Raw genomic sequence first — 27,983 nt, forward strand, 5'->3', positions numbered from 1 at the left:
TTGGTAATATGAAGTTTTCAGCCCACTTGCGCAGCTTTTTAAATCGGGACCTCATGAAACTTGAAAGTTTTATCGTATACACCATAGATGATAACATTTAAATTATTTCAATTTCTGTTGAATTCTCAACACTAGCACTGATTTTACCTTTGTAGAGATATCTGTTTAACATCTGTGTTTTTTTTTTGTTTTGTTTTTTTGGGCAAAAACAAATCTGATTTCTGGGAAACCATGTGACCCTTTTGCATAAGCCCCTCTGCACTGCCAACTCCTGTAGAGGAATTGAGGGACCATGGTCAGTGAGCTCATTCTGTTGACTCACTGCTGCAGCTGAGCAGACTGGGGTATATGCTAGTCCTCATAAACTGACACCGAACAAGTGAATATTTTAATGAGATTCATTATTTTAGTGTTAGGTTTTCTGTTTTCCGTTTCATTGTAACTTACGATTAAATTCTAAAAAAATTTCTCATTTTGTTTTTGAACATTACTGGTAGCATGTGAGGTAAAATAGGTTATTGTATTTGTGCAGGTATTGCAGAAGTGGTAGAAGACTGGCTCTGTAAGAGAGCTCCAGATGGACTTGGCGTTTCTCCTCGTGATCTGTGCTTTCAGTGCCGTGAGTGCACAAACACCACAGTGAGTAGTCAAATTGACTATTTTATTCATTTATAGACTTGAACCTGGCTGTAATACATATCCCTGTGTGTGTATGAGTATGAGGGAGAGTGTGTGTGTGTTTGTATGTGTGTGTGTGTGTGTGTGTGCATGCATATGTATGAGTATGATGGAGAGTGTGTATGTGCGTGAATGTGTCTGTGTTTGTGAGAGTGTGTGTATGTGTGTGTATGTATGAGTATGAGGGAGAGTGTGTGTGTATGTATGTGTGTGTGCATGCATATGTTGGAGTATGATGGAGAGTATGTAAATGTGTGTGTGCATGAATGTGTTTGCATGTTTGTCAGAGAGAGTGTGTATGTGTGTGTGTGTATGTATGAGTATGAGGGAGAGTGTGTCTGTTCGCTTGTGTGTGTGTTTGTGAGAGAGTGTGTATGTATTTGAGGGGGGACTGTGTGTGTGTGTGTGTGTGTGTGTGAGAGAGAGAGAGAGAGAGGGGGGGGAGGCAGAGGGTTGGGGCGTGTGTACACGACGTGGGGGACGGGGGGGTGTGATTGCATGTATGCATTTGGGGCATGTACAGGTACACGGTGTATGTGTGTGTTCATATGTGTGTGTGTGTTTCTTTACGTGCGCGTGTGTGTTTCCAGGTATCTGATCACAGCTCCGAGCCTTGTGCATGTGGGTGTGGAGGAGTCAGTGACGGTGCAGCTCCACCAGGCCACTAGGCCTGTGACCATCACACTGTACTTTCGACATCAGAGTAAAGATCTGTCACACAGACAGACAGTGACCCTCAATGCAGGCAACAGCTACCAGGCAGTGGTCAAACTAAAGGTATACATACTTCAGTGTCAGGAATCGGGCAAAGAGAATCAATCACAGGGATAAAGCTTACAGCAGGCTTTATTGACAAAGGGCAGATCCGAAATGTAATCCACAAGCAGCCAATGGTGGAGATCCAGGCAGAGGGGTATATGTGTTGCAGGCAGAGCGTAATCGTGAGACAGGCTGACTTCCAAAACCGAGGAGACAGAAAGGCAAAGGTACAAATCCAAAAAATCCGAAGCAGAGTCAAAAAAACCAGGCAGAGTTAAAAACCATGAAATACAAAAACGGAGTGGGGCAGATACAGGACACAGGGCAGAGGGCACTGGGCACAGGACACAGGGCAGAGGGCACAGGTACGGTGAAGCTAGAACCAGGGTAGGGAACATAATCACAGACGAACTAGCAACAAGAAACTGAAAAGGACAGGTTTAGTAGACTAACAAATTAACTAAACGATAAACAGATGTAAGTGCTGGGGAACAGAGACAGCTTGGAGAAGACAGGAAGGAAGTACATATATGGTGTTAGAGGCATAGACACTAAATGGGACACAGCTGAATCAAATAGATGAAGGTGAATGGAGCAGGAAACAGACTACGGAAAGGCAACAAAAAGGTAACAAAAGGCAAAAACGCTGGGGACTTAGACATAAAAACAGATAACAGAAAGCACACTAAACGTAATTGCGACCCAATACTAGAAACAATTTACCATTTCTTCCACTCATCTCCTCCCCTCCATTTCTCCACATACGTACGTACTCCCTGATAGGAGATGAGGTGGTAGTGGAGGAAAGGAGGATGCATTCTTTGAGTACTGGGATGCACCCTGAGGGTATTCACACCCCTCCTTGATGCTGATATATGCTGTGTGTTTATTTCATTTTTACCCTCAGCACCTGTCCAGGTGAGCATGTATCAAATCAGATGATCATATATCAATTTTTGTAGGTGGAGCCAGACTTGTACAAGGATACAAAGTTTGGTAAAGTGTCTTATGTGAATCTGGTGGCAGAGGGAGAAGTGAAAAATTCGGCAAGTTGCCTTTTGTCCACCAGAAAAGGCTACATCTTTATCCAGACTGACAAACCCATCTACAACCCAGGGGAAGCAGGTAAAGTTATTGGTGCTATTTTTCCATTTTGGTTCCTTTCTTCCATCCTGCATTTGTCAGTCACCTTTTACGGTTTGCCCCTTTTCCAGCAAAATACCGAATCTTCACATTGGACAATTACATGCGGCCCACAGATGAGAGCATCACCATTAATATATTTGTAAGTACAGGTTGTGTACGATATAAGCCCCTTACCTTTCATAGCACTGATAAGCCCATTATTCATGACTGAATAATCTCTTTTAAAAGAGCTCATTTTCTCTCCACAGAATTCCAAAGGTTTGATGGTATACAAGGGAAATGTTCTGTCAAAGCAAATCTTTCAGAGACATATTGACATCCCCGGTGTTGAACAGTAAGTTATTGTTTTGTACGTTTGCTCATCATGCAAAGGGGAATGCAGTTGTAGCAGTGTAGCAGTGGAAAACCTATGTCTAGTATACGTATACTGGGGGAGGGGCGTTGAATTACAGAAAAGGCAAAAAAAACCGGGTTCTTCTTCAAAAACTTGACATCTATCTTTAAGGGCTGGCCATTGGAGAATTGTCGCATCGTTCACAGACTTGCCCTTGTCAAACTCCTCTGTAGAATTTGAAGTCAGAGAATATGGTGAGTTGTTTCAACTGAGTGCAGTCTTTCTGACCGAAACACAGACGCTTTCATGTGTAACATATTTTAATGTGATATAAAATGATCACTTTATTTCTTGTCACGGTTTCAGTTCTTCCATCATTCGAGGTGAAGATCGAGTCGGCTAAAAAATACCACCTGCTGAAGGCCGAGTCCTTCCAATTCAGTGTGTCTGCAAGGTAGCTGGATCGTGAAATTTCAATCATAATAGCAGGTTGTTTTTCCGTTGGCCACCCTGTGTACCTGTGTTTGTCATCTTCTGGTGTTTTCAGATACACCTACGGGAAGGGTGTCAACGGCATAGCTTACGCGAGATTTGGGATTATTGATGAACAAGGCAATAAAACCTTTCTGCCGGGCCTGGAGAAACAGACTGCTGTAAGTGAAGTTTAGTCATTTCCACATTTATTCATTTCAAGTGTAGGTGCTTAGTTAGCTACAGATCTTGGTCACTCATGTAATGGTTCTGGATTCAGATTGTTTTCTGTGCTCGATTTATCTTGCCTGGTGCAATTGAGCCCTCCAAGAGAACCATAATGGGGGTGTTAGAATTGTGAAAATGCCACGTGGAGCATTCCGCTGTGGGAGTACTTATTTCCCCTGTGGTTTAGATCCTGGATGGAAATGCGGAAATCACACTTCTCACCAAGGATCTGCGTGGAAAAGCGGAAAGTCTGGACACAAACATCGAGGGCCAGCGTATTTACATCGCAGTCACGGCCCTGGAGACTGCAAGTGAGTCCTTTCACATGAGCAGCATCTCGGTTAACCTCAACTTTACTTTGCTCTAGCCAAATTCCATCGCTTTTGGGGGGGGCACCGTTTACAGGAAAAACAGGACATTGGGGAAATTGTGAAAGGCCTCCGTAAAAAAGTTGATAAGCGGTTACCCACTGATCTTCTCTTCCCTTGTAGGTGGAGAGTTGGAGGAGGCTGAGAGCAGCTCAGTGAAGATAGTGAATTCTCCATATACAATAGACCTCTCCAAAACAAAACAGTACTTCACACCTGAGGGACTATTCTCCATCCTGGTTGGTGACACTTATTCAGAACATGGGCCAATGACACTCGCACTTGCCTACACATGCACACACACATACACACATACTCACACATTTACACACATACCAACACATACGCACACATAGAAACTCATGCACACACATACACACACACACACACGCACATGCACTCACATACCAACACATGCACACACACATACACACATACTCACACATTTACACACATACCAACACATACACACACATAGAAACTCATGCACACACATACACACACACACACACGCACATGCACTCACATACCAACACATGCACACACACATACACACATACTCACACATTTACACACATACCAACACATACGCACACATAGAAACTCATGCACACACATACCCACACACACACACATACACACACACGCACATGCATACACATACCAAGACATGCACACACACATGTACACACACACACACACACACACACACATACAAACACTGTTCACTATGTTCACAGGCCACTACGACGTACCCCGATGGCACCCCTGCCCCGGGCCTCTTAATGAAAGCCTCAGTTGAGGTCAGAGGTCAGGAGCCTGAGACGATCGAGGTTCAGGCCAGATCAAAAAACAATGGCGAGGAGGTCGCTCTCACCTTCAAAGTTCCCCGACTGGCAGAGTCCTTGGACATCAAGGTACCGCGCATCCTCCAGACGGACAGTGTGTAGTCAGTCTGCAGATGTGGAGCGTCTCAAAACACATGAACTCTTCCCACTACAGGTGTTCGCAGAAGGCGAAGACAAGGATGTCGTGCTCAGCGATGCACACATGACGGCCAGCGCCACTGTCTCCAAAAGCAAGAGTTACCTGAGTGTGGAGGTGCCACACCTCATTCTGGAAAAAGGACAGGAACTGACAGTGACTTTCAGAGACATCACTCCTCCAGGACGACAAAGGCCCACACACATCTATTACATGGTCAGATGTGGACTCATTGTTATCGCTTAATAAACCACAATTAGGCAGTCATATTCCTGGAGTTCTTCACATTTTACAGATATTACAGAACTGTGTACTTTGTGTGCATGGTAACCAAAACGCATCTTGTCTAATATTCGATCCAATTAACATTGTCAACTGTTTGAATGCAAGAAGCAACTCCAGCACTTCAGAATCAGGATGTCTGCTCTTGCTACACAGACCATTAGTGTTTACCACTTTTTATGAATAACATTTATAAAGGGAGTTGTGTTTACCCTTTCTCCTTCGTTGTTGCAGATTTTCAGCAAGGGCAGAGTGGTTCGGATGAACAAGGTACAGAGATCAGAGGTCACGTCTGTCAGTCTCCCTTTCAGCCATGACCTGGTCCCTGCCTTTCGCGTGGTGGCCTATTACTTTGCGAGCCCCACTGAGTTTGTGGCGGACTCAGTGTGGGTGGACGTTCAAGATGTCTGCGAGGGACAGGTAGGAAATCACGAGGCTGATGCAGTGCCGCAAAGCACCACACAGCTACATGAGTGCTAATAGCGCCCCCTTGTGGAGGATCTTCAGTCTGCTAAACATGAGTGAGCGAGCAAGTGAACAAGTGAGCGATTGAGCAATTGAGTGACTGAGCGAGTGAGGTATTGGCTTTTCAATTGTGCCACCAAGGCTAAAAATATCGTCACGTACATGCACTTTGTATGTGTTACAGTGATGTGGCATGGTCTGTATGAATTGGCGTTTTAGGTGAGAATCCAGCCATTTGAGGAAGAGTATAAGCCTGGGGGAAGTGTCGATGTGATGATTCACACAGAAGGGGCTGAGAAGGTAGCACTGGCTGCCATCGACACCGCGGTGTACATCCTCAACAAACGAAACAAACTCACCGCGCAGAAGGTAAGGCCCGCAGACAAAAATATTCCCCTTTCTCTTATAAAACCTTACTCTGCCCGTCCCGTGTAGACCGTCCCCTGGAAGTATCAGGGACGTATTCTGAGCTCCAGAATTATTGGCGCCCTTAATAAAATATGGGTACAAAAACATACATAAACATTTTTTTAGTTTACAGCACTTTTTGTGAAGATGTATCAGGGGTGCCAATAATTCTGGAGCCCACTGTAAGTGTGTAATTCCCCAAAGGGGGAGAAGTATTTTCTCAAGAGAGACAGGTACAAGGGTTGTCGAAGAACTCCATTGGCAACTTGGTACCTGCCCAATTGAACATTAGACCATAAAAAAGTTATGCAAACAAGACCAAAGCAACACTGGTAAACATTGACTGATGGTATGTTATGTGAGATTGATACTGCAGTATGCTGCAAAGTAAAGTATTTGGGATTAGATAAATAATTGCACAGTATATTTGATCCGACTTGCACTCTTTAGACTCTGTTTAGAGACCATTTGAGATTAGACCCCGCTCCGTGCTTGAGTCTTCTCCCCCTGTCTCATGCAGATGTTTGATTACATGAACTCTTATGACCTGGCCTGCACCAACGGTGGAGGGAAAGACCATATCTCTGTCTTCACTGATGCTGGCCTCACCTTCATCTCTAGTAGCTCTAAAGCTCCTCTTCCTCATGGTGAGGAAGGCCGATGCTAATGCTGAAACACAAAGCTTTTCAACCAGGGCTAAACACCCCCTAATTCCACGATACCTTTTTACACAATACCTTTTAGAAAGTAGGGTTTTTTGTTTTTTTTGAGGAACTATTACCAAAACCAGAAAATTAGGTTTCCTGAATTTTGTCTGTCCTTTCATTGTGACACCAGTATTAGGATGATCAGTTACAAACAGCGAAAAGGGTTAAAGCTTGGCTATAAACAACCTTTTCTCTCTCATTAAGCTCTCAGCATGTAGTCTTTCCTCTACCTCTGGAAAACCTGCACTAAGGAGGCAATTAAACACACCTTGGCAATTACAAACACCTGTGACGCTATGTGTCCCAAACATTATGGTGCCCTGAAATGGTTGGAACTATGTATAGACATTGCTGTAATCCCTACATGATGAAACCAAAATTAATAAAATACCCTTGAATAAAATCAGAGAATGTGCACATGTTAATTGTGTGATTCCGAATACAAAATTGTGGCAAATGAGAGGCAAATCAAGACATAATGGGTCCTTGTCCCAAATGTTATGGAGGGCACTGTATAACCTTTATCAGCAGCAATTGCAACTAAATGCTTCCTGTAATTTAATATCAATTTTTAACATCACTGTTCAATAATCTTAGCCCTCTCGAACTGATTTAATTCAGACAAATTAGTAGGTTTTTGTACATTTCAGGTCATGCCACAGAATCACTAGTGGCAGGATTTGACTGGGGCTTTACATTCATGGAAGTGTACACTTCAATTACATTTATTTTACTTTCTTTCATTCTTAACAGGAAAGTGAAGTGTTGCTTTAACACAGAACATTGCACTGCGTAATAACAATAATAATATTTTTCCTTAAATTCCTTCCATGCAGAATCAAGCTGCCACAGTGTGCGAAGGAAGAGGTCGACAAAAAAATACTCCCAGGAATTTGCTGCCATCGGTGCGCACACACAATACACACAGAAAACAGCACACACACACAGCAAACATCACACACACAGCACACATAACACAACACACACAGCAAACATCACACACACATCACACAACACAACACACACAGCAAACATCACACACACACAGCACACACACACGGCACACAGCACACAGCACACACAACACGCACAGCACAAACACATGGCACACAGCATACACACAACACACACAGCACACAACACACACACACAGCACACACACACGGCACACAGCACACACACACTCAGCACACATCACTTACACAGCACACACACACACCACACCTCACACACCACATACCACACACCACACAGCACACACAACACACAGCACAGAGCACACAGTACACAGCACACAGCACACAGCACACACACACACGCACACACACACACACAGCACAGAGCACAGAGCACACAGCGCACACACACACACACACACACACACAGCACAGAGCACACAGTACACAGCACACACACACAGCACACACACAACACACAGCACACAGCACACACACACACACACACAGCACAGAGCACACACACAGCACACAACACACACACACAGCACACAGCACACAGCACACAGCACACAGCCTCCCGCCACATCACATCACATTTGTTTGGTTTGCCAGTCTTGTGGTCTGTCCTCTTGGCATGACTGTCCAACCCAACGTGTCCCCCCGGCAGTGAACCAGTACAACCAGCCCAATAGGAAGTGCTGTAACGACGGTGCCAAGCTGAACACGCGCGCTTCCTGTCAACAGCGCCACGCTAAGACCCGCCACCGGTCCTCCAGCTGCCAGGCGGCCTTCCTCAAATGCTGCCAGGACGCCACGGCCCTCAGGGAGAGAATGAAACGTGACCAGAAGAAGCACAGCATCGCCAGAAGTACTTCCTGCTTCCTATAACGCTGTGGCTTCGTTAGTCCACAAACAGAGGTGGAAAGTCCAGGTGTCGGAAAATAAAAGTCCTGCCATTTGTTTCTTCCACCCATGAACTCAGCCAGCTGATTTCCCTGGCTGAAGAATTGCGCTTCTTAGTAAATCCATGTGATTAGAATAAAATACTGGGGAGGACTTTTACTTTCTGAAGCTGGGTTTTTCCACCTGTTTCAGCAACCCAAAACGTTCTCGCAATGTTGTTGCTATGTAGTGGTGATGTGGTAACTGACAAAACATTCCAGTAACATTGTGAGAACATTTTATGTGAGAAGACTGGGTAATGCATAGTTTCTGTCATGCACAGTTTGTTATGGCCTTGTCTAATGTCTTACATTCTTCGTGAAAATGACAGGGAGCACATAAATGACAGTTCTGCCACATGACGTTCTCCCAGTTCTGGGTGGGGGTGCAGGTTCTGGCTAATCCACGGCCATCATCTGTACTACGAGTATGGACCAGAGGTGGAAAGTGAGAAAGTAAAAATCTTGCCATGTCTTTTTACCACCCACAAATTAGTTCTATCTACTGCAGCGGTGTCCAATCTTATCCTAAAAGGGCCGGTGTGGGTGCAGGTAACACACCTGATTATACGAATGAACTAATTGTGGTCTTTAATCAAGAGTAAAATCAGCTGTCTTAGGCCTGTGCTAAAACAACAACCTGCACACACACCGGCCCTTTCTGGATAACATTGGACACCCCTGATCTACTGGCTGAAGAATTGGGCTAATCGGCAAATGCAGGCGATTGAAACAAAATCCTTGGGAGGACTTTTACTTTACTGAACCTGGATTTTACTCCAGTGGGACTTTTTTATGCCAGTGAAAAGCCTGCCTTTGGCCACCGCTGACTGCTGCTCCCCTGTTGACCTGCAGCCGCGAGTGTAGATGACCTGGATGCTCTCGACCAGGCCTCCATCCACCTGCGCAGCTATTTCCCTCAGAGCTGGATGTGGCAGATACAGTCTGTGGACGCCACAGGCATTGTTAGGTAGGCCACCCTCGCCCCTTTTACCACCACCAGGGGTGCTATCTGTTTCTGGTTTCCATGCCAACTGCTGGCCTTAATCACTTAATTGGCTCTAACATTTACGTCATGTGACATTTTGGCTACATTTGTTGATGAATGCGCGAATGCCAGTCGACGACTGTTCTTGTGTCCCTGTATGATATGGTTTTACTGTGATCTGATCTCAGTGAACTAGTGTTGGAAACAGAAACCTGCGTACACACCGGCCCTCCAGGACTGGAATTGCCCACCTCTGCTTTTCACCCATCTTTAAAATCTGCTGAGGTGCCACCTAGTGTAGGGCCGCTGTGTCTGCAGTTATTTGCTCCTACCGTGCTGCTACACCCCCTGATTTCACAAATGATTTTACCTGCCTGTTTCCGTTAATGCGCTAATTAGTGAAATCAGGTGGTGTGGCGCACGGTTGAAGCAAATGCATGCAGACACTGAATTGAGGAGCGCTTATCTAGAACCAGGTCAAACACGTAGTCATCAAAGTGAGTTCAGAGCAGGGCTTCCCAACCCTGTTCCTGGAGATGTCCTGTTCCTGCAGGATGTCATTTCAACCCTACTTTGACACACCTGATTCTACTAATGAACAGCTCAGTGAGATCTCTAGTTGTTGCATGAGGTGTTCTTTGTTGGGGTTTTGGTGAAGGCCTACAGGAAGTTAGATCTTCAGCAGTAGGGTTGAGCAGTCCTGGGGTTCCATGAAAAGATTTAGGATTGGGCCCCACAACCCCAGGCCACCCTAATCACACCCCAATTCTTTTCAGAGCCCCTGTCTGGGCCCTTGGAATCACCCACCTCTTCCCAAAGCAGTGCTACTGCTCAGTGCTGCCAGCTGAATATCAGATTTCTATTTTTAATTATGGGAATGTAAATGTCCCTTTGTCTTCTTTTTTTGTAGCCATCACGCTAATCTTCCAGACTCCATCACCACCTGGGAAATACAAACTATAGGAATCTCTCAAAGGAATGGTGAGGCATCATGATTTCACCATGAGATGATCCCATGACATTGACCTGAGATTGAATCAATTCAGTTTAATTGCATATTTGTTTGTGTCTGCAGGGTTCTGCATTGCTGAACCGCAGCAGCTGAAAGTATTCCAGGACTTTTTTGTGTCAGTAAAATTACCTTATTCGGTGAAAAAGAACGAGCAACTAGAGGTGAAGGCGGTCGTGTACAACTACAAGACGGAACTCTTACAGGTAATCTCCTTCACTGGCAAACCCCATAACCGCCATATTCACATGGCTCAGGCAGTAAGAGCAGTCGTCTGGCAATCGGAGGGTTGCCGGTTCGATCCCCCGCCCCGGCTGTGTCGAAGTGTCACTGAGCAAGACACCTAACCCCTAAATGCTCCTGACGAGCTGGTCGGGGCCTTGCGTGGCAGCCAATCGCCGTCGGTGTGTGAGTGTGTGTATGGAGAAGCATCAATTGTACAGCACTTTGGATAAAGGCGCTATATGAATGCCTGCCATTTGCCATTCACAGATTCTTACAATATGCACTGTTGAAATTGGAACAGGCTGCATTAAAACAACATGCTGTGTATGTTTTCAGGAAGAATAATGCAATTACTAATGCTATTAAGGAAGTACAATAAGTTCCATAATAATATGGAATATACAGTTCCTTAATAATGGATAGCCCTGTTATTTCGCCTGAATCCAAAGACCCTTTAAAACACTATGAGTGTGCCATTATCTTAAGGTTTTTCAACTTTGTATCAGTTGAATTGCTTTTGTATTGCCTGCTGCAACATGGCCAGGATCTTAAAAAAGAGTTATTGATCTCAATGGGACTGTCCTGGTAAAACCATGGATGGATGGGAAAATAGATAGATAAATGTTATTTACCTTTATTCCATGTTATGAATAACTAGCATTTTTTAAAGTGTTGTAAATGCTATAAAGGTCCCTTCACAAGGACTTGGCTGTGGCCACGGATCCAGTCCTAGGCCCAGAGTTCCTGTGCTCTGTTATGGACTGGAGTTTCTCTCCTGGCCCCTGTGCAGGTGATAGTTAAGATGGCTCCCGCAGAAGGACTGTGCTCTGCGGGGGATGAGAAGGACACGCAGTCGGTCAGCGTGCCGGGGAACTCGGCAGTGCCCGTGTACTTCACCGTCGTTCCCATGAAGGTCGGCAAAATTCCCATCCAAGTGACCGCCTTCGCCAACGCGGACACGGCTGACAAAATAAAGAAGATCCTCACCGTGGAGGTAAGTCATTTTCAGCCCCATCCGAAAAATATCGGAGTCCTTATTCAATGGCACTTTCATTATTATTATTATTTGTATCACTAACAACAGCGCTGTGTTTCTTATGCTCTTATTTCCAACATGCAGGATGAAGGGGAGCTTGTCTTTATACATAAAGATATCCGTTTTGAAGCCAGAGGTAATGTGGTTTGATAGTGTTCAGGGCAGACAGTAATTATCGCATTAATGTGCGAGCAAACAGTAAGGTAATCAGGCACTAAGGGACATGTTTTTGAGGGGGTAAAAGATTGTTTAATGCAGCCCTATAACACACATGTATGGAGCAACATGGCTCAGGCAGTAAGAACAGTCGTCTGGCAGTCGGAGGGTTGCCGGTTCGATCCCCTGCCCGGGCTGTGTCGGAGTGTCCCTGGGCAAGACACCTAACCCCCAAATGCTCCTGACGAGCTGGTCGGTGCCTTGCATGGCAGCCAATCGCCGTCTGTGTGTGAGTGTGTGTATGAATGGGTGAATGGAGAAGCATCAATTGTACAGCGCTTTGGATAAAGGCGCTATATAAATGCAAACCATTTACATTTACCATGTATGACACCCAGGAGCTAATGAGCTGGAGATTGACATCCAGGAACCAACCGATGCCGTCCCTGGATCAAAGTCCTCCGCTTTGATCAGTGTGAGAGGTGAGGGCATCCCCAAAACTGTACAATGTATCAGGGTGTGGTTTGAGCGGAGGACCAAGTGCGACTGAATAAAACCCCTCCTAGATCCCAGGGGCGGAGTACAGGGATAAGTGGGGCAAAAAATGAGAATAACTCCCGTAACAGGGGGGAGAAACAAAAACAAACCCGAAGGCGATTCTAAATAGGGAAACAGAAAAGGAGCCCAAAATGGCTGAAGAAAATAAAACGACCCTTTGAAAACAGGGCGAGTGTACCGACCAGTAACTGTGCTGAATAACGAGCACAGAGAGTGCCCAATCAGGGGCAATAAAATAAAAATACAACCTAGCCAAAAACAGCGTAGGCTAAACAAAAACCATGAGGCACAGCTCAGGAATAAACACAAACCAAAATACATTTACCGGGGACAACGTCCCTCTACCGCCGGCTCACACGAGCCCAAAATAAAAGATGAAAAATAAACCCTTAGGGAAGGCGTCTGTAAAACCACACCAAACGCCTTCCTACCTTTTAGAATAACTGTTTGAAAGTTTGAATAAGTGAACACACACCTGCACAGTACCTGACTCAAACCTCGAGTCTACCGTGTGCATTTACTGGCTTGGTGTTAGAGCGAACAGTAACACAAAAGCACTGAGGCTCATAGAAAATGGCCTTAAATACTCTGCTGGGAGGTCATTCCCCTAATGCAAATGAGGAACAGGTGATAACAATGATCCTAGGCCCTCTAGCGGTCACCACGGGAATAACCTCCCACCATGACACAATGTGCCCCCGTAGTCACAGCGAAGGGTACGTGTGTGCTCCTCCCTGGCTGAATCAAAGCGCCTGCAGAACGTCCGGGTTGGCGAGTCTTCTGTGTGGGAGTATGTCTCACTGAGTGCATTTGCATTGTGCACGTTTCACTGTGAGTCCCTTTCTATTGTAATTCCTAGAGCAGTGGTGCCGAATCGTGGCACGGAGTACGGGGAACCAATTATCGGTGAAATCAGCAGGTGTAGTGATTGGTTGGAATGAAAGCCCTGCATACCCTCAGCCCTACTTGGAACATGATCGGGCACCTCTGAGTGCTAGAGGATCTATGAGAACTGTCAACGATGAGAACTGTCGTAGTCAAATCCTCACAGGCGTCTTGATGGTTTTTAACTCCTTTTCCCCTGTGCCACCCCTTCCCACCCAAAACCCCCCCCCCCCCCTTAAAAAAAAGGTGGTGTAATGGGAGAGTCAGCAGAAAATTGCCTGAACCTGGAGGGCGTGGACAGGCTTATCCAGCTCCCCACAGGCTGTGCCGAGCAGACCATGGTGATCATGTCCCCGGCCATCCACGCCATGAAGTACCTAGACGCCACAGACCAGTGGCTGTACCTCAGCTCCCAACGCAGGGACGAAGCGAAGGCCATGATCGAGAAGGGTGAGCCCCCCACACTCACGTCTCCCAAAAGGATACTCGGTGATCCAGCTAACTTAGTAACCCTGTCTCATCACACAAGCCCCTGTATCTACAATATTGTTGGTGTTTATATTGGTGTTTTGGCATTAAGAAGTATTGAAACTGCACAAAACTTTATCTCTGTTGTTAAGGCTACACCACCGTCCTGGCATTCATGAAACCCGACGGCTCATACGGGGCTTTTCTAAAGAGACCCAGCAGTGTCTGGTAATTTCCATCCGTACCTCCGTCTGACTCATTTTAACACAACTTTACCATGCTCACGTTTCAAACAGTCATGAAAAAAAGCAACTATAAACCCAGTCGGTCTCTATTTATTTCACATGTAGTTTATATATGAGAATGAACAGTGATTGCAATTGATAGGCTGTTCTCCCAAGAAGGCTTTCTAGATGGGGCTCACCTTGTTAAGACAGTGCTCCAGGGCCTGGCTACACCTCAGAGACTGGTACTACTGAATCCTGAATGGCAGTGCTGAAGTTGATTGACAGCACTGGCTGTGGTATATAATTGCTAATATTGTGGCAAAGAGGCGGGGTTTGTCCATGTCTCAATGAGGACTGGGGTGCCTTACAGTACTCCCTCCATCCCTCATAGTGCAGGAGAGGAGGATGCATTTTTTGTAGTATAGGGACACATCCTTATTCTCCAGCACAATGACTATGGACTTGGAATGTTGTTTGCCTTGGACTTGGAATGTCTCAATGCAGCTGGGGCCTGTTTTAGCATCGTAACAGTTATTTGTGCTGTGTGTGCATGTCCGCACTCCTGACCAGTGGGAGGTTTCCGCAGGGTTGAGAGAGAGGCCTACTTTGATTCGCATGTTTTTGGCAGGCTGACAGCGTTCATTGCGAAAGAGCTGAGCCGTGCCCGAACCATCATAGCAGTGGATGACTCCTACATTCTGCGCTCCATTTCTTATCTGATGTCCAAACAGCTGGACGATGGCGGATTCACCGACCCGAACCCTCTCTACGACAGGACCATGCAGGTACTGTGGGCTCCACTCCCACTGTAGCATTACTGTGTTCTGCATGTAGTCGGTTGGCAGCTAAAATAAAGGTAATTGCCTTTTGATGTTATTTTGTGGATATTTTTAGAATGCAAATTTTATACTCTTTACATTGTTGTGTAGCCATCAAAGTTTTCGCTGTGATAATATTGTTGTTTAGTGATCTTGTCACCTTGTCTTCTACTGTTGTTTACCATCAAGGACCACAATGGATATATGTTTTTAACTTATCGTGCCATCCTTTCCGTCTTTTACAGATTTGTCAAATAAAACTGACTACTAGAATCTAGGATAACATCACTGATCCTGTTACAGTATTACTTTTCCATTAGACAAGTGGCAAAGCGTCAGTCATTGTAGCAGTGAAATGAACTTGACATTTTGCTTGCTGTGACATTCTCCGCAGAGAGAAAACATGCAGGGTGCCACATACACCCAGAACTAGAGAAGCCACACCAACCCAGAACTACATAAGCCACACCAACCCAGAACTAGAGAAGCCACACCAACCCAGAACTACATAAGCCACACCAACCCAGAACTAGAGAAGCCACACCAACCCAGAACTACATAAGCCACACCAACCCAGAACTAGAGAAGCCACACCAACCCAGAACTACATAAGCCGCACCAACCCAGAACTAGAGAAGCCACACCAACCCAGAACTACATAAGCCAGAACTAGAGAAGCCACATACACCCAGAACTAGAGAAGCCACACCAACCCAGAACTACATAAGCCACACCAACCCAGAACTAGAGAAGCCACACCAACCCAGAACTACATAAGCCAGAACTAGAGAAGCCACATACACCCACAACTAGAGAAGCCACACCTACCCAGCACGATGAGGACGACTGTGCTCCAGTGGTACTTGTGTGCGTTTGTCATCATCTTTGGCTTTCTTTCAGGGCGGAGTGGGAGGGGTTGAAGGAGACGTGTCACTGACGGCGTTTGTGCTCGTGGCGATGCATCACTCCTTACCTGCCTATCCTATTGCCGAAGACACAAAAACGGTAATTCCGCTCCACATTTTATTCTTCCCTGTTGCGTCCCAGGGATTACCAGAGGTAGAAAAACCAGGGGTTAATGAAGTAAAAGTCCTGCCATGTGTTTCTTCCACCAAAAAATTCAGCCAGCTGATTGGGTGGGGATGGGGAATTGGGGGATGGGGAATTGTGCTAATTTGCAAATCCATGTGGTTGGAACAGTACTATAATAATAATTTGAAAAAAAAAAATATATATATTATTATTATTATTATTTAACTGATGTCTTTTATCCAAAGCAACTTATACTTGATTAGACTAAGCAGGGGACAATCTCCCCTGGAGCCTTGCTCAAGGACTCAAAAGCTGTGTGGATCTTATCGTGGCTACACCGGGGCTTGAACCACTTGTCAATCTGCCTCGTTCAGAGAGTAGCAATAATGAATGCTGAGACTTACCTGGAGGGGAAGCTGGAGTCCTTGCAGAGGCCATTTGCGATAGCGATCACGGCCTACGCCCTTTCCCTGGCCTTCCCCGGCAGTGCCGTTTCCATACGAGCCAAATCCAAACTCAGGGACATCGCCAAGTGTGACGACGGTCAGTTCAGCCCCTCGTACCTTCGTCACAGGGCTGGGGTGAGGGTCATCGGGGCTGAGATCACTTCTTAAAACAAAAGTGAAATTAATGCCTCTGGCCAGCAGATGGTACTAAAACCAAACGCGTTAGGTTTGACACACATTCAACTTTACGTTGAATTACAATTAATATAATACAGTTAAATTAAGTATTAAGGCATTAAGACAGATTCAGCCATGAGGCCGTCTACTGATTCACACCTGTTTTGACTCACCATTCACAAAGGTCCGTTGGTGTCAGTACTGCACAGTGACTGAAGTGGTTTTACACTAATATCGGACAGAGTGACACACCTCCCCTCTCCTCACCCTCCCACTCCCCCCCCCCAGCTAAGGGCACCTGTCACTGGGAGGCTGCTGAGGGCCTGAGGCTGGTTGGAGAGGCCAGACGTGGAAGCGTCCCACTCGCTGACTCCCTCTCCATAGAGATGACAGCGTACGCCCTGCTGGCAGCTCTGACCACGGAGGGACAGGACCTGCAGCAGGCCAGGAAGATCGCCAAGTGGCTGACGGAGCAACGGCAGTACGGAGGCGGGTTCCGATCCACGCAGGTACTGTTGGGTATGAGTGCGGATTCCGATCCACACAGGTACTGTTGGGTATGAGTGCGGGTTCCGATCCACGCAGGTACTGTTAGGTATGAGTGCGGGTTCCGATCCACGCAGGTACTGTTGGGTATGAGTGCGGGTTCCGATCCACACAGGTACTGTTGGGTATGAGTGCGGGTTCCGATCCACGCAGGTACTGTTGGGTATGAGTGCGGGTTCCGATCCACGCAGGTACTGTTGGGTATGAGTGCGGGTTCCGATCCACGCAGGTACTGTTGGGTATGAGTGCGGGTTCCGATCCACGCAGGTACTGTTGGGTATGAGTGCGGGTTCCGATCCACACAGGTACTGTTGGGTATGAGTGCGGGTTCCGATCCACGCAGGTACTGTTGGGTATGAGTGCGGGTTCCGATCCACACAGGTACTGTTGGATATGAGTGCGGGTTCCGATCAGACCAGGGTCAAATATGTACTATTGAATTGGATTCAAATAATTTTCTACACGGACTAAAAGCCGTGCCTTCTGGTCCTCTCGTTTGGCTGAATTTCAAGATACTGCAAGATCAGTATTTGGATCCAAAACAATTACCTTTTCAACCAACATGATATCATTGTGGAAACTGAAAGTGCAGCCTGTAGATTGTGAAAGGTGAAGACCCATCTTAACGCAGCATGCCTTAAACCCTGTTCTCCTCAGGACACAGTTGTGGCCCTGGAGGCCCTGGCTGACTTCAGTTCGAAGGTAAACGATGTGCAGGACCTGGACCTCAACATGGAGCTGTGCCTCAGCAAGACCAAGAGGGAGTGGGTGCACCTGACTAAGAGGAACGCCATGACCCAGCCCGCCTTTCAGGTGAGCCAGGCCTGTACTACCACCCCTGATCCCCACCACCCCCCCCCCAAACCTCACCAGGAGGAAACGTCATGACCCAGCCCGCCTTTCAGGTGAGCCAGGCCTGTACTACCACCCCTGATCCCCACCATCCCCCCAAACCTCACCAGGAGGAAACATCATGACCCAGCCCGCCTTTCAGGTGAGCCAGGCCTGTACTACCACCCCTGATCCCCACCACCCCCCCCAAACCTCACCAGGAGGAACTTCATGACCCAGCCCACCTTTCAGGTGAGCCAGGCCTGTACTACCACCCCTAATCCCCACCACCCCCCCCCCCCAAACCTCACCAGGAGGAAACGTCATGACCCAGCCCGCCTTTCAGGTGAAAAAACCCCTTCCCCTCCGCCCCCCGGCCCACACCTCTCCAGCCATCAGGGTGTGTTTGTTGTTTTTTTTTTACATGGAATAGTATTATTCACTGCGACCTGTATGAGTACTGCCATGAACTTTCCTCTGTAATCATCAACTGCTGTGAAAGTGGTCAAGTGGTCAATATAGCTCCCCCCCCCCTCACCCCAACTTGGAATTTGTTGATCCCCGATTACTGATCATTTATAGTGATTGAATCACTCCTGCTGTTCTCTCCTTTGTACAGGTAAGCAGTGTTTGGCTAGTTAAGTTAAGTTAAGTTTGGTCACTTTAGCTTTGTTGTTTGTTTGTTTATAAAAAAAAAAAATTTTTTAAGAAAATTTAAATAGGCCCTGGTCCTTATATTTGTTGTACTGGTAGCAGTTGAAATTGTACTTCCCTCTAGCGTCTTTCAGCGCACTTATCCCTGGTTATGGGTATGCACATTGTTGTACGTCGCTCTGGATAAGAGTGTCTGCCAAATGCCATTAATGTAATGTAATGTAATGTACAGGTAACACCAGGAAATAAAGTTACTGCTGCCTTTCGGGGGACTGGAGATGGGACCTTTTCGGTACGTTTACTTTTTCTTGAGACCATTTCTGCACCATTTCTGGGGAAATCCTGTGGAACATTTTGCATTTAATACACATACTGGCTTCATACAGTTGTAATACACAAAACATGTAATTATTATCATGAGATCAAAAACCAGAGAACAAAACATGATGTTGTCTAACGTATTCCCTTGTGGTTCTCAATAGCTCCTCCACACCTATAGGTCTATGAAAAAAACAGACTTGTACTGCGATTATTACCACTTAAAGATTACCTTGGAAGGAGAGGTTACGTACAAACGTAAGTCTCTTTAATTGAGGGTTCATATCAAGTGTTAATCCATTTTTGCATGCTCTGTTTTATAGTGGAAAATAACTTGCAATTTGGTGATGATTGCAATCATGTAATGATAGCAAAGTAATTGTCTGGTATTCTTTAATGATCATGAATTTAATAAGCAGACATTGTAATGGTTTGCTGATTTCTGCTAAAATTCTGTGTTGGGCTGTTCCTCTTTCAGAATGTATCTAAGAGCAAGGGCATTTTTAGTATATTATCTCAATCATATATCTGTGATTTAAAAAAAAAAAATGTTTTAGTGTAGATCACATTGAGAAGGTCTCTATGCTCATGTCTCTGTTAAGAGCAGGGCTGCCCAAACCCTGTTCCTGGAGATCTACCATCCTATACTGTAGAGTTTCATTTCAGCCCACAGTGAGATCCCTTGCAGTTGCATGCTTTGTTAAGGCTGGAGTGAAAAAACCAATGAGATGGCGGATGTCCAGGAACAGGGTTTGGCAGCCCTGCTTAAGCGTTTTATTGTGTAAAACCTGACTGAGCTGTGGGGCCGCAGAGAGGACGGACGATGAGCCCGACTTGGATGACTACTACAACTATGAGCAAGGGCCAGCGGCGGACGAGCCTATGGGCAGGGTGGAGTGGTTCGACCTGCGCACCCGGAGGAAACGCCACGCCCCTGAGGAGCCTGAGAAGGAGGCCTCCCTGGTCTACACCGCCTGTGTCAGGTGCGTCGCCAGGGGACGGTTGCTGCAGTCATGCCCCCAATTAGTCAGGCCCCTGGAGTTAGTCAGCGAACTGACGCTACCCTGCTTCCCAGTGGTGTCGCATTCACGGTGTATGGATAGCTGTTTCCCCACTAAAAAGGCCCACGCGAACACCTTATTATGTCGGGTGATCAGGTCTGGGGGAAATCAGGATTCGAGACGCAGCACAAAATGGCCCGAGTTGTGACGTTACTCGCTGAAAGCACCGCGGTCGAACAAAGTCCTCTGTGAATTGAGAAATGTTTATTGAAAGAAATGTCCTATGCCGTACAATAAAGTCATAAGTGAACCACAGCTACAATTCTAAAACAGAGACATTACTTGATTACTACAATACAGCAGCATTCGATTCCCTGTGGTATTTGGATTTTTAACTGCCAGAAACTGCCAAACGTTGCTTGCTATGACTCGCTAGAGGATTGCTTGCCTGGAATATAAACAGTCTGACACCACTGTAGAATTTCCACCAGTCTCTAATGCAGTGGTTCACTTCCCAACCACAGCTGCAATCCCAGAATTTTAACAAGCTGTTCTATTTTAGGTGCTTTTCATGTCAAGATGGATTATTAACCCTCTTAATCCACGTTTTGTCAGACATAGCTAGACATTCGATGAAGAATAGTAGTCTGCTGTTCTTGTTGTGCTTATGATGATATATTGCGAACAGTTGCATAAACAAGGCAACACTATTATTGATCACATTAGAGATTTAATAGACTCCTAATCAGTGAAAGTGTGGACATATGGCCTCTAAAATTAATATAACGAAGACCTCAAGGACAAAGCAAATGATAACGAGCCAAACCTGCATTGTGAACGAACTGCAAATTGTATTGGACAAGCTAATTAGCCTATTGATTCATCTAATTTGATCAGTTTAAAAATATTGTTACTGTTTTTATGTACTGTAATTGTTTGCTGTATACTGTATCACAATAACTGTATTGCAATATGATTTCATTTTTCATGCCATAATAGCAATTTCTGACATAATGTGGCTTAAGAGGTTCATAATTCATCTGAACATCAACAGCACCTATTAACAGCTTGTTTAAATTCAGGGATTGCAATTCTGAAAAAAAACCCAGCACATACAGACAGGGGGTCCCCAGGACCAGGCATGTGGCAGTGGAGATAGCACATGATGAATGGACCTTTGGTTGCAGATAGTTGGACATCCCAAATTAGGATTGGATCTGCATATATGTAGACCCACTTTGGGTGCCAATTTTGTATTTATTTCTTTTTGTCATTATATTCCTACCATTGATGCCACAGGAGGGGGTCACTACAATGTCCCCTCTGAGCTTTAGAGTCTTAACGGTGGTCATTAAATTTCTTATTATTTTTAATGTGAGTTAAATTGAGCAAAATGGGTAGTACGGGGAAGCCAGGACAGTAGATAAAGTGACCAGTAAATTAAAACGGCAAGCTATAAACGCAATTGATTTGAGCTGCCGCAAACTGTAGGTACTGACATAAATGGTTGGCATTTATATGGCGCCTTTATCCAAAGTGATGTACAATTGATGCTTCTCATTCACACACACACACACACACACACACACACACACACACACACACACACACACACACACACACACACACACACACACACACACACACACACACACTTGCACACCAACGGCGATTGGCTGCCATGCAAGGCGCTGACCAGTTCGTCAGGAGCATTTGGGGGTTAGGTGTCTTGCTCAGGGACACTTCGACACAGCCCGGGCGGGGGATCAAACCGGCAACCCTCCGACTGCCAGATGACTGCTCTTACCGCCTGAGCCAATGAGACGACAGCTCTTATCACCAGAGCCAATGTCGGCCATTATGTATTAAGAGGGAGTAATGATGCGAATAACTATTGTGAATTATGAGTAGGATGAACAATAAGATTCAAACTCAGTGCTTTCTTCTTTCAAATGCCAATAGACTGTGCTGTTCCTCCTCTCTTATTTTGCAGCATGACCGGAGGAAACTCTACGGGAATGGCCATAGTGGACATCTCTCTCCTGAGCGGATTAGAACCCAACATCCAGGATCTGGAAAATGTACAGTAATTTACTGGATGCATTACTTTTATGATGTTGCCCTGTATGTGTTTATTTTTTTCCTGAAATCTTGGAAATCAGAGCAATATTTTTCTTATTTGGGTAATGTTCTATTTCAGCAAGCCAAGGGCACAGAAAGGTATATTGACCATTATGATCTTGGGAAAAACAAAGTGTATCTGTACTTTAATCAGGTAAGACTCCCTTTATCGAGATCTAGACGCATGCATGCAGAAAAGTATTTTTCCTACATAAAAATCATTGTAGAGCTGTATGCAGACATTAATCCATGTAGAACTGTAACGGTCTGTAATAAATCGTCTCCTGTAGGTCACGGAGAGTACAGACTGTGTGACCTTCAGAGCCAAACAGATTACACCTGTAGGACTGGTGCAACCAGCCAGCGCTGTGATCTATGACTATTACAATCCAGGTGAGTGGCCTTAATGCAGGTATACCTGTCCTCCAGTCCAATTATGTTACATCATAAGAGTGCACGGTCTTATGTCATATAAAAGTGTTGTGATTCAGGAATAGGCAAAATTGGCTCATTTGCAATTCTCAGTGCTGGTCACTATCAAGTGCGCATTTGTAGTTCACCGTGCTGGTCACTATGAAATGCGAATGCATTTGTAATTCACTGTGCTTTCTTGTCACAGTCAAATGAGAATACATCTATTATTCTTAGTGCTGGTCACTATCAAGTGCAAATGCATTTGTGGTTCACCATGGTTACAATCAAACGTAAAGGAAAGCAGATGAGATGGTAACCTAGCTGGCTTTGTTTGTGTTTTTCAGAGCGGAGGTGCAGTGTGTTCTACAGTGCACCACAGAAAAGCACCATGCTCTCAAAGCTGTGCAGCGGTGATGTGTGTGCGTGTGCTGAGGGTACGCTTCCTAACATCAGTCTGTACCACCTCTTCTGTATATACCTCATACTGTATACTGTAGTCTATACGGAAGTATATGTTGTTAAGGACGGGCAGACAAGGACCCAGGTGCAGACCAGAGGTATGAGGCAAAACAGGATTTATTTTCCAACCAGAATCAAAAAGAAAAGCACAAAAATCCAAACTAAAAAAGGTCACTGGAAACCGAGGGACAAATCTTCTCAAAAACAAAAACTCGGAAAAAAAAAAAAAAATCGCCAAAAGGGCAGATGCAAAAATGTTATCCAAAATCCAGACTCCAAACTTACTTATAAACAGAAAACCAAAGAATCACCAATGAACCCGAGGGAACAGAGAAAAACCAGGCAGCGCAAAACAGGCAGCGCAAAACAGGCAGCGCAAAACAGGCAGCGCAAAACAGGCAGCGCAAACCAGGCAGCGCAAACCAGGCAGCGCAAACCAGGCAGCGCAAACCAGGCAGAATCTCTCACCAAACATAGAAGCACAATCTGGCAGGGACTAAACAGAAGGGAAGAACTTAAATAACAGAGGGGAGCTACTAATGGGCAGGAGACAACGAGGAACAGGGAGGAATCAATCAAAACAATGAGTATGCAAATGAACCGAAGGGGGCGTGGCTAACAGAGGCAGGTGAGGGCGGGGTTCAGGACAAAGAAAACACAAGCACATGCCAGGGCAGACAAACACAGGCAATACCATAAGAATATGAAAAATGATAAATTACAAGAATAAAGGATAATAAACAATGAAATTAATTCACAAAACACAGGAACCTAACTTATGTAATATATTCACTTCCAGTTTGACCGCATATTTAAAACTTTGTCAGTAAATTCAGTTCTCTGCTTTGGTTTGAAACTTCAATTTATGGTCCAGATGCCAATTTGTTTTTATTTATATTTATTTCATTTCTCATAATGGCTAACATGTTATGTTTCTTCCTTAGGTTATTGCCCAAAGAAAAAAGTCACATTTAGTCAGAATATGGAAGTAGACACCCGCAAGAACTATGCCTGCTTCTCTCCTGTTGTGAACTATGGTAAGAACTGACAACAGGGGAGCACATCCCCAAGGAGCCACCTGCTCAGACAGACCTGATGTTTTTACCCGAATGGAATTAGGGTATTGTATACACTCTTAGAGGAAAGGGTTACAATAGGCTCCCCTGTCTCCATAGCAGAACCCTATCTGGTTCAAGGGTTCAGTGTTGGGCAAAATGGTTCCGTTTAGCAGCTTTCACACCTTTTCATACCTGCCATACTGTCAAGCAGAGATCATCAAATCACGGTCCTCGAGGTCTGAGAACTGGGGGCGGTCTGTAGCGTAGTGGTTAAGGTACGTGACTGGGACCCACAAGGTCAGTGGTTACATCCCCAGTGTAGCCACAACATCCACACAGCCGTTGGGCCCTTGAGCAAGGCCCTTAATCCTGCATTGCTCCAGGGGCGGATTGTCTCCTGCTTAGTCTAATCAACTGTAAGTTGCTTTGGATAAAAGCGTCAGCCAAATGACATGTAATGGAAAAGAACTGCTGCTTTTACACCCTCCCTTTACCTGGGACTCAAGTGTGAACAGTCTGGCCAATCAGTCGCAGTAATTGTTCAGCTACCTGGGAGAAAAGAAAAATCAGGGCCGGATTTGCATTCAAGGCTCAGATTGATGATTGCTGCTGTAGAGGGTTCTGCATAAAGAGCTGAAAATGTTTCCGCTCTGAAGACGAGTGAAAGAACCCTTTCATAACCTTTTTCTCTAAGAACGGTCAATAACTTATGCTCTAGGTTCGATTATCAGGCGGGCCAGTGTTGTTCTACCCATCTCTAAGGTGCATAACGCGAACTGCATCGATAGAAAGAGCTGTATGTGGAGAGTGGAAGCGGTGTAAGTTGCTGTTAAGAGCATCCACTGAATGTGTCATTGTGTCATTTTTTTTTTTACAGTTTATGTGGTCAAGGTCCTTAACTCAACCGAAGACGGAGTGTTTCAATATTACACCGTCGCTGTCACCAGAGTCTTGCAGATCGGTGAGTATACGAGTGATCGCTTTGTCATCTTCTATAAAGCGCCTCAGGCCTTATTTCCGTGTTATTATATTTACCAGAGTAGAACATTTTCTTTTTTACAAATGATGCTTTCTCCATGAAAAGGGGAGGATGCGACCATCCAGCCAAATTACGTGCGTGAGCTCGTGCGGAGGAAGTCCTGCATGGAGTTTGAAATGAAGATTGACAAGGACTACCTCGTCATGGGCAAGGCCTCTACTATTACACACACCGTTGACGCCAATAAAAAGTAAGTTGCAAGCTCAACTCAAAGATTATGGCCAATTGTTTTTTTGTTTTTTTACTATTGCATTAGCCAAAATGACAGACGAAAACAGGCATCTAAAAACCTCCAAAGTGCATTTGAAGGAATGTTCTTGCCCAGTCTGTTGAAACATTTATATTTTTACGAATTTAGGCATAGGTGTCTCACACTGTAAAGATGCTCATTCCAAGGAAAAACATCAATCATGCCATTGTTGGCCATGGCTAGAGTATTGGCAAGGCAGCATTTGGCAATCCTCTGAAGCCACAATAAGATCCACACAGCCGTTGGGCCCTTGAGCAAGGCCCTTAACCCTGCATTGCTCCAGGGGAGGATTGTCTCCTGCTTAGTCTAATCAACTGTCGTCGCTCTGGATAAGAATGTCTGCCAAATGCCATTAATGTAATGTAATGTAAAGCTTATAATAGGGATTATGGAAATATGGGAAACGGGAGACAGGCAGCCGTGTAGTGTATTGGGCTGGTCACTCTCAGCTTCCAGGCTGTTCCCTGGTGAGCCCTATGCAGTTGAGCTGGGTACCTAACCTTAACAGCCTAATAAAAATTAAGCATAATATCCAGCATACATGGATCATATTTAACCCATTTAGGTAACACTTTACCATAAAGTCACACACATTGCCATTAGAACTCTATAACTTATGCCATTAACTAATGTACTAATGTACTGCAAAGTTAATGTGTGCAGCTTTGGTGATGTATCTGTACATAATTAATTCATGTTAATAACTTCATGAATGCATATCATTTCATGTTGAAATGAAACAAACAGGTAATGTATTTATTAATGGTTAAATAATTGTGAAGGTATCCTATCTTTTAATTATGTATAGATGATAATTTAACTAATGCATTAGTTCATGTATTTAACTACTAACCAGTGAAAAGCTAAGGCTTGGTGCTACAGCTGAATAACAGTGGGGGATGGGGGTCCACAGCTGGTCTTGGGCTGGGGCTCCGGGCAGGTGCCCAGAGCGGGGAGAAGAGGAAAGTAACATTGTTCGGGGGTCCAGATGGTCATGGGTCAATCACAGCAGGAGAGAGAGAGGCGCCTGCGTGCGATAAGGAGAACCCCGGCAGAATAAGGCTATAGCAGCGTAGCTAAGGGAAACCGAGGCAGTGGCCAACACAGCCATGAGGGCAGGCTTGATACAGTCACTACCAGACCATGATTAGTTCAGCTTAACACGGCACTACCAACAATGATCCACTGACAGCACTGACCGCCAAGTCCACCAGAGACTCTGTAGCTTATGCCAGCCACCCACTCCTGCCCCTCAACTATAGGACAGACTAAAGAGATAAGTTTTTAGCCTAGCTTTAAATAAGGAGATAGCGTCTGCACTCTGAACATGAGCAGGCAATCTGTTCCACTGGAGGGGAGCACGATAGGAAAAGGCTCTGCCACCTATGGTATGTTTAGTTATTCTAGGAATAACAAGGAGGCCTGCACCCTGCGAACGGGGCATTCGTGAGGGAGTATATGGAAGAAGTAAAGTAGTTAAGTACAGAGGGGCAAGCCCTTGTATGGCTTTAAAGGTCAGAAGTAGTATCTTACAATCTATTACAAAATTTAACTGGCAGCCAGTGAGGTGAAGCTTACACTGGGCTGATGTGCTCAAATCTTCTTGTTCTAGTGAGAACAGAAGCTGCTGCATTTTGAATTAGCTGAAGCCCTTTTCGGAGAGATGTTTAAGTCCCCCTGACAGGAGCTGTTGCTAAATGCTTAAATGAAATGTAAAATGTCAAGTGAAGATAAATGGTTGTTCTTGTGTGTCTTGTCTGTAGCTTCAGGTATCTCCTCAACAATGAGGTGTGGGTCGAAGAGATACCAGCAATGAGCAAATGCCAAGCAACCAAGAATCGCAAGGCCTGCCAGCTCCTAACCAGCTTCATAGACCTATACGAAATGCTCCAGTGTGCCATCTAGCCCGCTGAAAGTACACCGAGCTCATTAGTGGTGCCTATCACATTAACAACCACTCATTCACTTAAAAGCTTGCCTCTTCCACAATGGCAATGATAGAGACATAAATGTAGCAGAAGCAACTCAGTTAACCATTGTGTGCTTTTATTACCAGTGTGAATAGCATAGGAACTCAAGGGCTGCATGTGAAAAGTTTTTAAAATAAATAAATAAAATAAATAAAACTTCAACAACACAATGTACCAATGTCATACACAAGGGGGTGCTGTAAACACAGTATAAAAATGATATAATAAAACCATAGTTCTAAGCTAGTACATGTGATTTATTTTTTCCCAAGATGAAAAGCAATATCCCAGTCATTTGAGAAGTTTGGCGACCAACCAGGAGAAAATGTGTGTGAACATCTTGTGCAGAGCAGTACACACACACACACACACACACACACACAAATTCTGATAACTTTCCTGTTGAACACACAACTCTCTTTTTCTTATGATTCTCATACCACTGCACATGGTACAACTTCAGCCATCATTTTCAACAAACTTGAAGAATAGGCTATTCAGTTCACATGAAAGTTATGCGAACAATGGAATTAATGCTAACCATATCAATATTATTGTGGTGCCCAG

At 45.1% G+C, this 27,983-nt stretch overlaps 1 protein-coding gene across 2 annotated transcripts; it reads left to right on the forward strand.

Moving 5' to 3' along the window:
- Window positions 1-286: 286 nt before the first annotated feature.
- On the forward strand, window positions 287-27,662 carry c4 (complement component 4). 2 transcript variants are annotated; one of them, XM_061216194.1, is made up of 42 exons: window positions 287-379; window positions 533-639; window positions 1,269-1,455; window positions 2,400-2,562; window positions 2,652-2,722; window positions 2,832-2,917; window positions 3,089-3,171; window positions 3,284-3,371; window positions 3,465-3,570; window positions 3,804-3,927; window positions 4,108-4,223; window positions 4,725-4,901; window positions 4,987-5,184; window positions 5,485-5,670; window positions 5,935-6,084; window positions 6,644-6,770; window positions 7,667-7,735; window positions 8,457-8,657; window positions 9,586-9,700; window positions 10,629-10,699; window positions 10,794-10,933; window positions 11,743-11,946; window positions 12,073-12,124; window positions 12,543-12,626; window positions 13,834-14,037; window positions 14,208-14,283; window positions 14,911-15,067; window positions 16,001-16,105; window positions 16,507-16,675; window positions 17,044-17,264; window positions 17,959-18,114; window positions 19,019-19,078; window positions 19,269-19,362; window positions 19,916-20,087; window positions 22,099-22,186; window positions 22,306-22,380; window positions 22,517-22,619; window positions 22,985-23,074; window positions 24,044-24,136; window positions 25,035-25,118; window positions 25,242-25,386; window positions 27,210-27,662. In XM_061216194.1, the coding sequence occupies exons 2-42, from the start codon at window positions 578-580 to the stop codon at window positions 27,349-27,351; spliced, it is 5,094 nt and encodes a 1,697-aa protein (XP_061072178.1). In that variant the 5' UTR covers window positions 287-379; window positions 533-577; the 3' UTR covers window positions 27,352-27,662. The 2 variants fall into 2 exon arrangements, with proteins under 2 accessions (XP_061072178.1, XP_061072179.1); XM_061216195.1 differs by having other exon boundaries at window positions 302-344.
- Window positions 27,663-27,983: the final 321 nt, after the last annotated feature.

Source organism: Conger conger, chromosome 13 (genome assembly GCF_963514075.1).
Source record: "Conger conger chromosome 13, fConCon1.1, whole genome shotgun sequence".
Lineage (NCBI taxonomy): Eukaryota > Metazoa > Chordata > Actinopteri > Anguilliformes > Congridae > Conger > Conger conger.